The 12,641-nt window shown below is 56.0% G+C and overlaps 9 protein-coding genes across 9 annotated transcripts; 4 read left to right on the forward strand and 5 right to left on the reverse strand.

Annotated features, from left to right (window-relative positions):
- Positions 1–11: 11 nt before the first annotated feature.
- L969DRAFT_92170 (uncharacterized protein) lies at positions 12–818 on the reverse strand (the record flags this gene model as incomplete). Its single annotated transcript, XM_014715838.1, has 2 exons — positions 12–556; positions 614–818. The coding sequence occupies 2 exons, from the start codon at positions 816–818 to the stop codon at positions 12–14; spliced, it is 750 nt and encodes a 249-aa protein (XP_014571324.1).
- Positions 819–882: 64 nt separating this feature from the next.
- Positions 883–1,534, forward strand: L969DRAFT_92171 (uncharacterized protein; the record flags this gene model as incomplete). The annotated part of the gene is made up of 3 exons (XM_014715839.1): positions 883–966; positions 1,020–1,386; positions 1,437–1,534. 3 exons carry the CDS (start codon positions 883–885, stop codon positions 1,532–1,534), a joined length of 549 nt encoding a protein of 182 aa, XP_014571325.1.
- Positions 1,535–1,610: 76 nt separating this feature from the next.
- On the reverse strand, positions 1,611–2,572 carry L969DRAFT_92172 (uncharacterized protein; the record flags this gene model as incomplete). The annotated part of the gene is made up of 3 exons (XM_014715840.1): positions 1,611–1,728; positions 1,783–2,313; positions 2,361–2,572. 3 exons carry the CDS (start codon positions 2,570–2,572, stop codon positions 1,611–1,613), a joined length of 861 nt encoding a protein of 286 aa, XP_014571326.1.
- L969DRAFT_167660 (uncharacterized protein) lies at positions 2,463–3,902 on the forward strand. The gene is made up of 7 exons (XM_014715841.1): positions 2,463–2,772; positions 2,824–2,935; positions 2,986–3,046; positions 3,109–3,204; positions 3,257–3,360; positions 3,418–3,519; positions 3,568–3,902. Exons 1-7 carry the CDS (start codon positions 2,691–2,693, stop codon positions 3,641–3,643), a joined length of 633 nt encoding a protein of 210 aa, XP_014571327.1. The 5' UTR covers positions 2,463–2,690; the 3' UTR covers positions 3,644–3,902.
- On the reverse strand, positions 3,306–5,793 carry L969DRAFT_84622 (uncharacterized protein). The gene is made up of 6 exons (XM_014715843.1): positions 5,249–5,793; positions 4,859–5,186; positions 4,209–4,801; positions 3,568–4,154; positions 3,416–3,519; positions 3,306–3,358 (listed from the first exon to the last, which is right to left on the reverse strand). The coding sequence occupies exons 1-4, from the start codon at positions 5,538–5,540 to the stop codon at positions 3,640–3,642; spliced, it is 1,728 nt and encodes a 575-aa protein (XP_014571329.1). The 5' UTR covers positions 5,541–5,793; the 3' UTR covers positions 3,306–3,358; positions 3,416–3,519; positions 3,568–3,639.
- Positions 5,618–6,009, forward strand: L969DRAFT_44268 (uncharacterized protein; the record flags this gene model as incomplete). Its single annotated transcript, XM_014715844.1, has 3 exons — positions 5,618–5,726; positions 5,794–5,869; positions 5,931–6,009. The coding sequence occupies 3 exons, from the start codon at positions 5,618–5,620 to the stop codon at positions 6,007–6,009; spliced, it is 264 nt and encodes an 87-aa protein (XP_014571330.1).
- Positions 5,931–9,097, reverse strand: L969DRAFT_21613 (uncharacterized protein). Its single transcript, XM_014714963.1, has 6 exons — positions 8,981–9,097; positions 8,646–8,924; positions 8,473–8,588; positions 6,784–8,418; positions 6,238–6,731; positions 5,931–6,181 (listed from the first exon to the last, which is right to left on the reverse strand). The coding sequence occupies exons 1-6, from the start codon at positions 9,040–9,042 to the stop codon at positions 6,086–6,088; spliced, it is 2,682 nt and encodes an 893-aa protein (XP_014570449.1). The 5' UTR covers positions 9,043–9,097; the 3' UTR covers positions 5,931–6,085.
- Positions 9,098–9,167: 70 nt separating this feature from the next.
- Positions 9,168–11,563, forward strand: L969DRAFT_92176 (uncharacterized protein; the record flags this gene model as incomplete). Its single annotated transcript, XM_014715845.1, has 6 exons — positions 9,168–9,215; positions 9,275–9,347; positions 9,398–9,526; positions 9,576–9,742; positions 9,790–11,229; positions 11,279–11,563. 6 exons carry the CDS (start codon positions 9,168–9,170, stop codon positions 11,561–11,563), a joined length of 2,142 nt encoding a protein of 713 aa, XP_014571331.1.
- L969DRAFT_84628 (uncharacterized protein) lies at positions 11,484–12,600 on the reverse strand. The gene is made up of 3 exons (XM_014715846.1): positions 12,519–12,600; positions 12,123–12,471; positions 11,484–12,073 (listed from the first exon to the last, which is right to left on the reverse strand). The coding sequence occupies exons 1-3, from the start codon at positions 12,559–12,561 to the stop codon at positions 11,590–11,592; spliced, it is 876 nt and encodes a 291-aa protein (XP_014571332.1). The 5' UTR covers positions 12,562–12,600; the 3' UTR covers positions 11,484–11,589.
- Between the last annotated feature and the right edge of the window lie 41 nt (positions 12,601–12,641).

A 12,641-nucleotide genomic window follows, 5' to 3' on the forward strand; every position in this document is an offset into this window, starting at 1 on the left:
GAGTCTGCATGTCAGAGCAGTCGCTTGACTTTGGGCACATGCCGCATCGTCAGCGAGACTCTGCGACGACGATCTACATCCTGGCTAGCAGGCAGTGCCGAGCTCGTCAAGCCAGCTCGAACGTTGGCGCATCGCTGGATTTGCTCTGCGCTGTCGACTTGCCGAGCGGCAATACCATGCAGACAAGCAGTATACGCTGCACCACTCAAGACGAGCAGCGACCGCCGCTCTGCGTAGATCGACATGATAGGATCCGGCAATATCGTCCTCGCCTCTTCGGTCGCCTGCCCTTCGTATTCGTACAGCTCGAGTATCGTGCCAGAGCCGAGCGAGAGAGTGCAGACGACAGGATGATAGGCATCACCGTCTTCGTGCGCAGCGATGCCTTGGCCGGGCAGGTATTCGTTCAAGAGCACATGGTTCGGTCGGCTTGTCTTGCAAGTATCGTATAATCCGAGTTGGGCGATCTTGTCGAGTATGTGAGGGTAGCTGGCTTGCATGAACGGAGGCATCGCCACGGGCACGAGCGTAGATGTCCTTGGCAGTATCGTCCCTCCTGTTCGTGCGTCCTCTCAGACCTGATCATTCTGCAAGGCGTGTGGGCTGAGCGCACCAAAGTACATCGATCGACGCCCGTTGAGATCTTTCCATCCTGCGCATGTCCCCCTGTCCCTATAGATCCGCTGACCGGCAGCTGAATCGAGTTCGACCCCGCCAATCTCTTCAATCTTGCTGAGCAGATGAGCTTCGTCTGCGATGGAAATGAAGTCCGGCAGGTACGACAGGCCTTCTACTGGTCCAGGAACGGCGCTGAGCATGACATTGCAAGCGGCAGATGACGACGCACTTTGCACTTGACGCGTCGCTCTCCGCGTTCACTCGATGCAGTCGCGCCAGGACGAGATGGCATTCGATGCTCACGACTGGCTCGACAGCATCCAATCGGATCTCAAGCAAGGCTACATCGTATGCTCACCGTCACCCTTCTGCCCGGCGTCCCAGCTGAGTTCCCCGAGCAGATCCGCCCACTTGCACGCGATGACTACTCCAAAGGCCATCTCGACGTCCTCACCGTGCTCACCCAGGCTCCCGATCCCGGTCAGGCCGCCTGGCAATCGCGATTCGATGAGATGCACACTGCCCAGCCGGCAGCGTACTACCCTCTCGTTGTAGCGACAGAACACAAGATCATGGCAGTCGGCACGCTCATCGTCGAACGCAAGTTCCTCAGGGGGCTGGGCTTGGTCGGACACATTGAGGATATCGCAGTCTCGAAGGAAGCACAGGGACAGTCTCTGGGCAAGAAGATCATCCTCGCTTTGACAGCGATTGGCGAAAAGGTGGGTTGCTACAAAGTCATCCTCGATTGCAACAAGGACAACATCCGTGAGTCTCTTGTTCAGATTGCGCTGCAGGAGACTGATATCACGGCACAGCGTTCTACGAAAAATGCGGGTATGTCCACAAAGAGTACGAGATGGTACGCTACACGCCAGAAGAGGTGCTCAAAGCTGCCAGATCAGCCTCTTCGTAGCCTCACGTGTCACAGCTTGTTGTTGTCAACACATCCTGCAGCTTACATACAAACACAGACATCTGACTGACTGCACTCATTCGCCCTTGTACTGCGGTTTTCGTTTCTCTGCAAAAGCGGCCAACCCCTCGCGTCGGTCCTGGCTCGCCAGGCAGCGATTGTAACATTCTCGCTCAAAGTCGAGTCCTGCTTCCCTGTCAAGACGAAGCATCAGCCTAGCCATGCCAAGAGTTGTTCGACAAGCTTGCATGCTCATTGAGGTCCCGCGTGTGATTGCCATCTTGGCAGCACCGAGCGCGATCGGTCCATTCGGCGTCATCTCCTTCGCCATCTCTACCGCTTTCTCTGTTGCTGTCTGATCATGCGCGCTCACTCGGTCGACGATCCCCACGCGGAGTGCTTCTTGAGCACTGAGCAGTCTCGACGTGAAGATGAGGTCTTTCGCCCTGGCCAAGCCTACCAACCTCGCCAATCGCTGCGTGCCCCCCGCTCCTGGTATGATGGCTCTGCTCGTCTCTGGCAATCCGATCTTGCTCACTGAAGCAGATGCAACGCGTAGATCGCAAGCAAGCGCGAGTTCCAAGCCGCCACCGAGAGCAGGGCCCTCGATGGCTGCCAGCGTCGGCATCGGTAGATCCTCCAGCGCGGTCAAGGCCGCGCGTAGATCGAAGAGAAACTGATTGACTTGGGTCTGTGTCATCGTGCGACGCTCTTTGAGGTCTGCGCCGCTGCAGAACGTATAGGGAACGGCCGAGTTGAGGATCAGCACGCGTGTTCGCCTGCTGGAACATGAGCCTAGCACGACGGGTACCAGGCATAGGCTTGCCCGTCAAAGCGGATCGTGTGCAAGTGCTCGCGCAGTCCGTCTAGCATCATTCTCGAGATGGCGTTGCGTGTTTCCGCTCGGTCGAGGGTGAGCAAGGTGATTCCTTCATCTTTGCCGTACTGGACGCTTGTGGGCGGTCTCGTACTGAGCGGACGAGCGGCGCCGATCTCGCCGACAAGTCGATGAGCTGCTCTAGCAGCCGGTCTGAGCATGCTTGGCCGTGTCGTGGAGCTCGTAGAAGGGGGCAGCTGCTCTCTTCCTGAGCAAGAGAACGCGCGTCGGCTGGAGCTATCGAAGCCAGGCTAGGGCGGCGCAGCTACACATCCGGCGATGGATGACGATGGCCAAGTCATGACACTGGAGATCTCTGTTCGGCCTAGCAGCGATGTGTCCGATCCACGAAGCGTCGATGGTCTCTTCCTCCTTTCGGGCAGGCCAACAGCATTCATTGACTTGCCCGCAGACTTGCGCCACAAGAGAGATGTCGGCCGGTTCGCGCAGTGGTCAGTGTCATCTGCCAAACCCGGCTATGGCGTCCAGCAGCTACTCGATCCTTCCGTCGAGACACTGTGGCAGTACGTCCACACGGCTCCTTCGTCGTACGCGCTCAAGGAACGAGTAAAAGGAGCGAGGGCCCTCAGCCTCATCTGATCAATATCCAGTTCAGACGGCGTATGCCCATCACTGTCCGTCGCCGCGGCTCAGCTGCATGATTGCGTCCAAACTGATCGCTTTGCGGGCTGGACAGCAAGTCTCGCTCTTTGTAGATGTCAATACAGACGACTCGTACACGCCCCACCGTATCGCGATACGCGCCGGCTCGTTCTCTGGCGACTTGCAAGAAGTGAGATCCAGCTAGTCTGGGTGCTGACATGAAGATGCTCATGGCGAGCCAGATCAAAGTGGTCGAGCTAGAGAGGCCGAGAGGCTGGTCACACCTGATCATGGGCGAAGAGGACGACGAAGAGGACCAAGACAGTGCAGACGCAGACCCGGAAAGGCTAGCCAGAGTCGTCGAGCAGCCAGAAGCGTTTGCTCATTCTTGCTAGGCCAGCAGGGGTGTGATCCGTGCGCACTACATCCAGCTTGCGATACTGGCCAATCATCTCAACGGCAAAGACACTCATGTGCGACATATCAAGATCTTTGCACCCAGAGGGTCAGCATCTTCTCCGTGCTCCCCAGCGCAACTGAGCGCAGAAGACAGACCTGACTGTCTCGAGGAAGACGACCTGGCGCCTTTCACGAGTGCGATCTTCAAGCAACATGAGCACATCCGTTAGGGCACAACAGCATCGACCTGTCTGAGCGTCTGCCGATCATCGGCCACCTCGTTCTCACCTCCGCCTGCAAGCCAGTCCGCTCCCGAGCCAGTCGCTCGGATGGCAAAGTCGTGAAGCCGCTTGGCACCGTCGAAAGACTTCACGACGGGCGGCGTGCGCGAAGCGTGTGGGAAAGCATCACCCCACGAGCTCTTCCTGGCATCGTAGTATGCCTGTCGACCGGCAGACTTGGCAATGATCATTCGTTCGATGTGTCCGGATGACGAGCAGACGTCCATGATCACATGTCCCGATCGCTTCATGGGCGGATAGAGCAGTCTCGGCCAGGCCATTGCATCGTGACGCTCTCTCTGACTTAGCTGGACATCTTCCTCGCGAGTTGTAGCCTGTCTAGCTTCAGAAATTGCGTGGCTAGGGCGAGGCCCGCGGCGGATGACGACGTAGGAGAATTTGCTGTCTTCCTCTCCTACACGAGCGTGCTTTGTTCTTCTCAGGTAGCTAGGTCTCGACACTACCGGTCAAATATTGCGTGAGCCATATCTCGACTGACGACTCGCAGACTGACCTCGCTGAGAGAAGTGGCAAATGTCCTTCTCGCGATGGAGTGGACATTCGCCGTCGTGTGGACAAGGTGCGACGACGTAGCTGCCCTCTGCCTGAAGAGCAGATCCGTCCGGTACCTTTGCATCATCAGCCACGAGCGTATTACCGCCAATGTGGAGTACGTCCGCATCCGATTCGACAGGATCATCAGCGCCCAGAGGTTGCTCATCCGGTCGTCGTCTGCCGAGATTGAGGAGCTGCTCTCTTGCTTTGGCGATATGCATGAAACCCTTTGCAGTCCCACGCTCGATGAGGACGATGACCTGTGCGCCCGATTCCCACATTGCACGGATGCAGTCTCTCCTGTCACTTGTGGAGCCCAACTCGTCGAGTGCGAAAGCTGAGATCGCCAGAGTGTGTTGGGCATCTTCACCTATCGCGTTCTGCGTGATCGATGACGAATCTGATGTCGGGATACGGGTAGTGTGGAAGCTGCGATCTAGATGCTCGTCTGGTAAGTATGCAAGAAGTTTTGCGGCGGTATGGGTCATCGATGGAGACGCGTCCAGGGCGGTATAGGCTATCTTGTGCTCTGGCCATACCGCGTTTGCAGCCCTGTAGGTAGCCATCTTCAATCGGCTGTTTGACGAACCAGTCGAAAGCACCACGCACCATGCCGTGCTTGCAGTACCGCTGCCAAAATCGATGATCCGACCTGGACGCCAGCCGGCCTGGCTCGCGCTAGCCTCTAGTCTCTTTCGCGTCTCCTGCAGAACGGACTGGGTAGCAGCATAGACGGAGGGCATGACGCCGGCAGCATAGGCGAGTGCAGAGCGATGGTCGTAGACCATCTTCGTGCGCTGGTCCCTGACACTGGCAGGAGATCTCTGATCGCGAGGCAGTCTGCCTTTCTTGCGATCTTGTTGGCCCTGTCTGCTGCTCTCGCCCATGCGAGCATAGAGCTTCAATGCATCCTGACGCAGCAATGGCCTGTCGCTCTCTGCAACACCCGCCAGAAGAGGTCAGTAAGCTGACAGCTCTGCAAGAGCCGAAGCGGTTTGCCTTGGACGAGTTGCGTTACAGCTTGCTGGAGAGGCAGGGGCAGGTCGATCTGGCCAGACTGTGCAGAACCATACTTGGCCTGTGCAGATCTCCTGATGGTGGGCCGAGCGAGCTCTGCCCTGTTGAGCCATTCGACCTGATCATCATCGAGGAGCTCAAATCGGTCAGGGAGCGAGTCTGCATCGATGGCTGCTACACCGCTGCTGATCTTCCTCCTGCTGCCTGATCGGCCGACTGAAGAGCGTACTGCTGGGCTCCTGCCTGCCAGCAGACAGGCTCTGCAAGTCAGCATCGTCGCTTCCACTTTCCTCTCTCGATCACGATTGCGCACGACTTGGCTCGCAATTTTGTGAAGCTGAGCGGCGAAGAATGGCAGCAGCCAAGGAGTTCGATGAGGCCACCCAGAGGGAGCTGCAGTCCTTCATAGAGCAGCAGCAGGCACAGGCAAGAGTGCAGCAGTCCATACACACCTTCAATGGTCTGTCACCTCGTGGCGGCTGTCCACTGATCTAGCACGGGTGTCTGACGAGATCGGACTCGGACAGACATGTGCTGGACAAAGTGCATCACAGGCACACCGAGCAATCGCTTCTCTAGCAAAGAGGAACAATGCCTCGTCAAGTCAGTCTGACGTTCACCCTGCACCTTTGATGCGATGCTCACGAGAGCCAACGACGAACAGCTGCGTTGACCGCTTCTTGGACTCTTCGTTGTTCATCGTCAAGAGGTTAGAGGAGCAGAGGAATGCTGCAGGCCAGTGACGGGGACCCAATGGACGTTGTACAATTGATTGCAACTTGACAACAAGCAGAGAGCAAACCCCAAGCACTACTCCGTCTAGTGATGCCGACTCGATTTTGGCTTCTTGCCTGCATCCCTTCGTGCGATCCTCTTCTCTGCACGAATCTCTTTCTTGCCTCGAGGATCAACCATCTGCACGACGCCGTTCAGCATAGGCTCTTTCTGAGATTCAGAAGCAGAATACTGACTTTATAGCGACCCTTGACACCTTTCGGACGACCCTTTTGACCGCGATTGGCACCTTTGGCCACCACGACCTTGATCTCTCTCCGCTTGGCAGGCTTGTTCCCGCCGCTCTTGGCCAGGATCTTAGCAATACTAGCCGCCTTCTCCTTCTCGGTAATGTCATCAGTCTCATTGACCGTGTCTGCCTTCTTCTGCGCCTTCTCCAATCGTCTGAGCGTACGCATCTTCTTCCTCGCTTTCGCCTCGGCGATCTTCTTGATCGGTCGTGCATTCAGCGCTCTCACCTTCTCCTTGAGAGCGTCCGAAGCTTCCTTGGTCACAGGAATGTTGTGTCGAAAGTGCTTCATCTCGTCGTCTAGGAACCAAGAAGGCAGCCCATCCTTATCATTGAAGGCATGTCGCGTAAAGCCTTCGTCGAGCAGTTCATCCTTTGTCACTTCGCGATTGACCAGTCGTTGTGCTATACTGACAGCCTCCACCGTCGTCAGTCCCAGACCTGTTCATCATGTCAGATGACTCTGACGCCGCGATAGAGCTGGGCAACTCACGCTCGATCCTTTCGCGCTTCCGTTCCTCCTCTTCCTCGCCCGCTTTGAGCCACTCGTCAGGGTCGGCGTCCATTGCGACCTCTTCAAACCCGCTCTCGTCCGAATCCTCTCGATCCTCGATATCGGGCAGCATGTCTACTTCTTCGTCCTCCTCTTTTCCTTCGTCGGCAGAGCTCGGAACGGAAGGAGAAGCATCCTCTAGGCCCATGAGGGCGTCGAGACCTTGTATATCCCTAAAAGCAGGCTGGTCGAACCAGAGATCGGCCGCGCGCGCTTTCGTCTCAGCAGTGCCAGCTTTCTTATTGACGAGCGATTGGATGAGCTTGCCCTCCTTGCTACGCACATGACCACGAGAAGCCATGATGGCCTCTGCTTCTGCATCCACATCGCCCTCTACATCAGATTCGTCCACCTCTTCATCGTCCGAATCGAGCTGCCTCGCTCGCTTTTGCGAGGCTGCGCCAAGGGTCATCTCGTCCTCTGAAGATTGTGCCGCATCTTCTATACCGCCCCAGACGCCTTCTTCGGCATCGCGCTTCTTCCTCGCCTCTTTGACTTGGTAGCGAGAGTCCTTCTCGAGCTTCCTGTTCTGGTACGAATCATACTGCCGATCAAGATCTCGTTCGGCTTGACGGATGCGAAGCTCTTCCTCATCGCTGATGTCTTCGTCTTCGTCCGATTCGTCCTCAACATGAGGTATGATCTGCTTTGGCTTCGATGGACGTAGGCTCTCTTCGTCATCGCTGTCGAAACCCGTCTGACCTATGCGGTTCGACCGACCATCGATAGCAGAAAGCTCAAAGATATTGTCCATGCCATCTTGTCGCTCTAGACCGATATCGGCGGGTGTGGTCATATGCAGCTGCATACGCTGCAGATCTCTCGCTTTCTTCTCGTTCAGTCTCCGCCTATCGCGCCGCTTCCTGTTCGCTTCCTCCGTCTTGAGCCTGTCAACTTCCTGCTCGAGCTCCTCTTCTTCATTCAGTGGCTCGACCTCAACAGCAGTCTCTTCGGGTGCTGGAACGTGCTTGACGTCGAGGCCGCGCTGTAGTCGAATCTTGCTGCGCCATTTGAGCAGTTGCTTGAACTCCCGCTTGCCGAGCACTTTGAGATCCTCACAAGACACCCTGATGTCTTCTGTGGTCTCTGCATTCTTGAGCAGCTCAAGCTCTTCGGTCGACTCGAAAGAGATCTTGTTCGTGCGCGCAAGCAAGTCGATAGGATCCCGCGTTGTGATGTACTCGTTTGCGGGCGTCGTGTGATGCAGCGTGTAATCTCCATCTGCATATCCTTCTCGATTACGTCTTTTCTTTTCGGGGTGGAACACGTTGAGTGCGTTGGGAGTAAGTTTGTTGATCTTCCTCGGCTTTCCTCCCTCTGCTTCTGTGTCCTCGCCTGCAGACTTGGCAGACGTAGCTGCCATCATGTCGAGATCTGAGAAGACCGATTTGGCATCGAGAAAGCGGGGATCGATCTTGCGCGGTGCGAGGAAACCCTGGCAGACGACAAAAATCTCTGCTGAGACATTACGCGAAGAGGGTGGTTTTGTCGCTTCGACCCGCTTGAACAGCTGATTGAAGACGAACATGAGTGAATTGTAGTCGCTCGATCTGAACACCTTTGTGACGAATGTACCTTACCCGCAAGCATCAGCGAGGGATCACAGCTGAGCTTTGGGGCAATGCTCACCGCCCGGTGCGAGAAACTCAGTGGCGAGCTTGAGAGAAGCAAGGACGAGCTCTGCCTGTGTGAAAGCATCCTGAATCCATGCTGTGCCCACGTTGGGCGCTCCGTCGTGTAGCACGCTGTTACCGTTGTGCGCCAATATGAGCGCAAGTCACTGATGGCCGCGCCCTACTGACACATCTGCTTTCCAGTCTTTGACCTCTGCCCTTATCGCTCTCCTACAAGCATCGGTGGTGATGTCCTCTGCGATGGTGACACAGCGAGCGATGGGCTTGATGGCAACAAGGTCGATGCCGACGATGACGCTGTTAGGCGGCATGGCTTTCGAGGCTACCTGAAGCCAGCCACCCGGGGCAGCACAGAGATCGATACAGCATCGTGCAGACTCGAGGAACTGGTACTTCTTGTTGATCTGAATTAGCTTGAATGCCGAACGAGCCCGGTAGCCTTGCTCTCTGTGGAATTGGCCGACAACTCAGACTTTGTTTTTGGAGCGATGCAGAAGACTTGCTTTGCTAGCTTGTACCACTTATCCAGACGGCCCTTGCCGGTCTTCTTTTGGCTTTTGCCCATCCTGCCGAGGGCTTCTCAGCAATGGAAAACCAGCGTCAGCAGAATTTGCCTGTCGAGCACGAGGGGCACTGATGTGAGAGTCATCTGACGCGACCATCTATCAAATAGCTCACTTCGACAGAGCAATGGCTAAAGCGACGAAGAAGAAGAAGGAGAAGAAGGCAGACTTCACTGCAAGCTATCTACGTTTGATGAATTTGCTCGTCCTGACTGATTTGGGTGCGATTGACAGAAAGCCAAGCTCAAACTCGGCAAAGGTCCTCTCAAATCTGCCAATGCCACCTCGACCGCATTCACAGCTCGAGGTGAGTCCGCACGGGCTCGTGAGTTCGATACACTCAAGCGCAAAGCGTAGCAATTAATGTCAGCCATCAAAGTCTTGGATCCAGTGCCAAGGAAGGCGAAGCGACGACGAACAAGCGACGACAAACGCTCGCCGACTTGCTCGCCAGTCTGACCCACCACAACGCCTCCACACGGAAAGGCAAGTACTTGGCTGTGTCCAGATGTTCGTGTGGCTAAAGGCTGTGCAGATGCGCTGCTCGGGCTGCAAGAGCTCTTCACGCTCCATCCGCATCTTGCTCAGAGCTCCCTGGGTCCTGTCATTTCAGCTACGATACGCCTGGGCGACGATACAGACTTTCAAGTCCGCAGAGCACTGCAGAGCTTCTACCGCTTCCATCTGGCCAGAATAGATAGGGTCAGCTTGCTGTTCTTGATCAGAATGCTGCTCATAGCGCCAGACAGACTTACTTGTCACCCTATCATTCCATGCTGAATCTTCATTTATCATCGGTTCTGTCAAATATTTTTCCAGAGATAAGACTGGATGGCATCAGACTTGTTGATATCATGCTCGAACACACGCCCGATATGATCACAGCCGGCTGGGCAAAGGATGGGCGAGTCGCTGTAGCCTCTGACGCACAGAATGACGGCCTTGCTGCCGCACAAGGGCAGCGATACGTCGACGCGTATCTCTCTCTACTACAAATCTCGGCTTCATCCTCCATGACGATGGGCGTCAGTGGATCTGGCATGGCCCTCTCTCTGTCGCCCGCCTCCAAGCTCGTCGTCTTCAAAGGCCTAGCTACCTTTCTCGACTGCGCTTTACATCCGAGAACCTCTCGGGACGAGGCTGCAGTCAAGCGAATACCATCATGGTACCTCGCCCGTGCCTTCTCTTCGCCACGCGCCTTTGCTGCTTTCGAGCGATCCCTGGCGCGGGCGAAAGTAGTGCCAAGGTCATACGATTTGCTTGCGAGCCAAGCTACTGCTGCCGCTCAAGACTTGTTCGGCATAGACGCAGAGATACTTGCATTGACGGAAGCGGGCATAGCAAGACAGCAATCCGAGCCCGCCCAGCTCATTGCTAGTCTGCAGCCTACGCTCGTTTCTGCCTACCTTGACTATGCGCCCACGGCCTTCATGCAAGCACCCGGTCCTGTCGCGCCGTTGATGGCTGCAGAGATGATACATGCACTCGCGAAGATAGCGAGGGATCTGTACAGGAGTGCTTTGGTCCGACTGACCGATCCTGCTACATTCGACGCCGAGCGAGACAGCAAGGACGTTGCAAGGCTACGATCCGGCCTGATAGAGATGCTACAGCGCATGTCTGGGCATCTTCCCATACCTGACGAAGCAAGTCGATCTGCGCACGATGGCAGTAAGATAAGACAGTTTTGCCAGGATACCAATCTCGCCTACTGCGAGCTCGTCTCGCTTGCTTCCCTCGCTTTACCTTCCGAGGTCGCAACTCACAAAACAAGCAAGGCGATGAACAGTCTCGCTGTCATGCAACAGAGTGTAAGAGACTACCTGCTCACTGCACTGCAAGAAGCCGACATTCTGGGCGGCGATACCCCTAAGCTGACGAGCGACAGTCTTCTGGCTATCCTGCCCATCATCTGGACAATCCTCGATGCTCCTACGACGCCCGAAGTAGACCGACAACTGATCTTCCGTGCTTTGCTCGATCGCTTTGCCCGGGCCAAAGCTACGACCGAAGAGTCCTCTTACCTGTTCCAATTCATCAGCATGCTCTGTAGAACCAGCCTGTGGCCTTCATACCGAGGTCGATTCGACGTGCAATCGGAAGAACTACAACCTGATTTGCACAAATGGCTGTGCACATTGCCACGCTTCATCTTTCAGCTCGGGCCATCTCGCAAGAACGCTACGGAGGCATGTGCCCCCGCAAACGCAACAATACGGTCGCTGATGCTCATTGCAGTGCGTTGCTGCCTTCTTGCGTGATATTGCTGCGACGCAAGACTGCCGACCGTTCGGGAGAGCAGCGATGGCAGAGATGTCTGCGAGTCTGCATCCGCTTTTCAATGGACAGCACCCCAAACGTGGCGCAGTGCCAGGCGTATTCGTGCAGGCCACCCCACAGACGCAACAGCACGCCTTTGGCGCTGTCAATTTCATCCTCACTGACGGCCTGCTCAACGCAGAGCAATCCAGCATCCTTCAGTCTGCAGTTATGACAGCAAGAGATCTCGTTGATGAGCTGTAAATGTTGTTGTCATGCCTATGCATTGCTCAAGCAGCCACACTATATCGCGACGCATACTCATCGAAAAGCGCCGACTTGTGCGCAAGGTCAATGACGAGCGGATGCTGGGGTGCAACGCTTGCCAGCTGTGCAAAGGCTTCGTCAGATGCGGCAGCTCTTCCTGCTAAGGCTGCCAGCGCTGCCGTGTTGGCTATAGTAGTGCCATGTCGCGCGTCGAGCTGAGTCGCCTCGATGAGACCGGACTCTGCTTCGGGCAGATGACCCATCGCGGCCTGCGCGATGGCTTTGCCGTTCAGTACAGCTACGTTGTTGGCCGAAGGTAGCTGTGCGATCTCATCGTACACGTAATATGCAGCTTGATTGGCTTCGCCGCCGGTGCGCAGGCCTATCCAGGCCTCGCAGAGTTGGATGAGCAGCGAGTCTTCCGCCCAAAGCTTGCTAGCTTCGTAGACTTTGCGTGCAAGATCGACACGGTCCATATGGAGTAGGATCTGTACTTGAAGTGCAATGCTAGCCCTCCCGTCAGTCCAGCAAGTCAGATCGAGCGCTGAGCACTCACCATTCTTGATCTTTGGCATCTGCACCCGCTGCTAGAACAATGAGAGCCTCGTTCGTCTCGCCCTCGGCACTAAGGAGGGTGCCCGAGATAGCTCGACAAAGACATTCGCTCTCTGGATCTGAGCTGTCGACGAGTTCCTCAAGGGTAGCAATAGCTGTTGCACCGTCTATGCGTTTGCCCGTGTAGCCCGCGAGCGTCTTGATAGCTTTGGCAGAAGCCGACGAGTCGCCCTGAAGCATCACATGGGCTTTCTGAGGCTGGCCGAGAGCAATGAGCGCTCGAGCAGCATAGTACTTGCTTGATGCGGATGGCGCGGCTTCTGCCGTTTGAACGCAGGACGTGTAGCTCCCTGATCATGTTCAAGCTGACGCAGTCGACACGCAGAGCGCAGCTTACCTTGGTAGAACAGTGTCCGGACGTGGAAGGCTTCTGACTCCATGGCGACAAGCCGACAAGATCGTGGCCCGTGAACTTTGCGCGCGTCGCGTAGACGATGTGTCGGTGTTAGTGTAAGCGAAC

Source organism: Mixia osmundae, assembly GCF_000708205.1.
Source record: "Mixia osmundae IAM 14324 unplaced genomic scaffold scaffold_1, whole genome shotgun sequence".
Lineage (NCBI taxonomy): Eukaryota > Fungi > Basidiomycota > Mixiomycetes > Mixiales > Mixiaceae > Mixia > Mixia osmundae.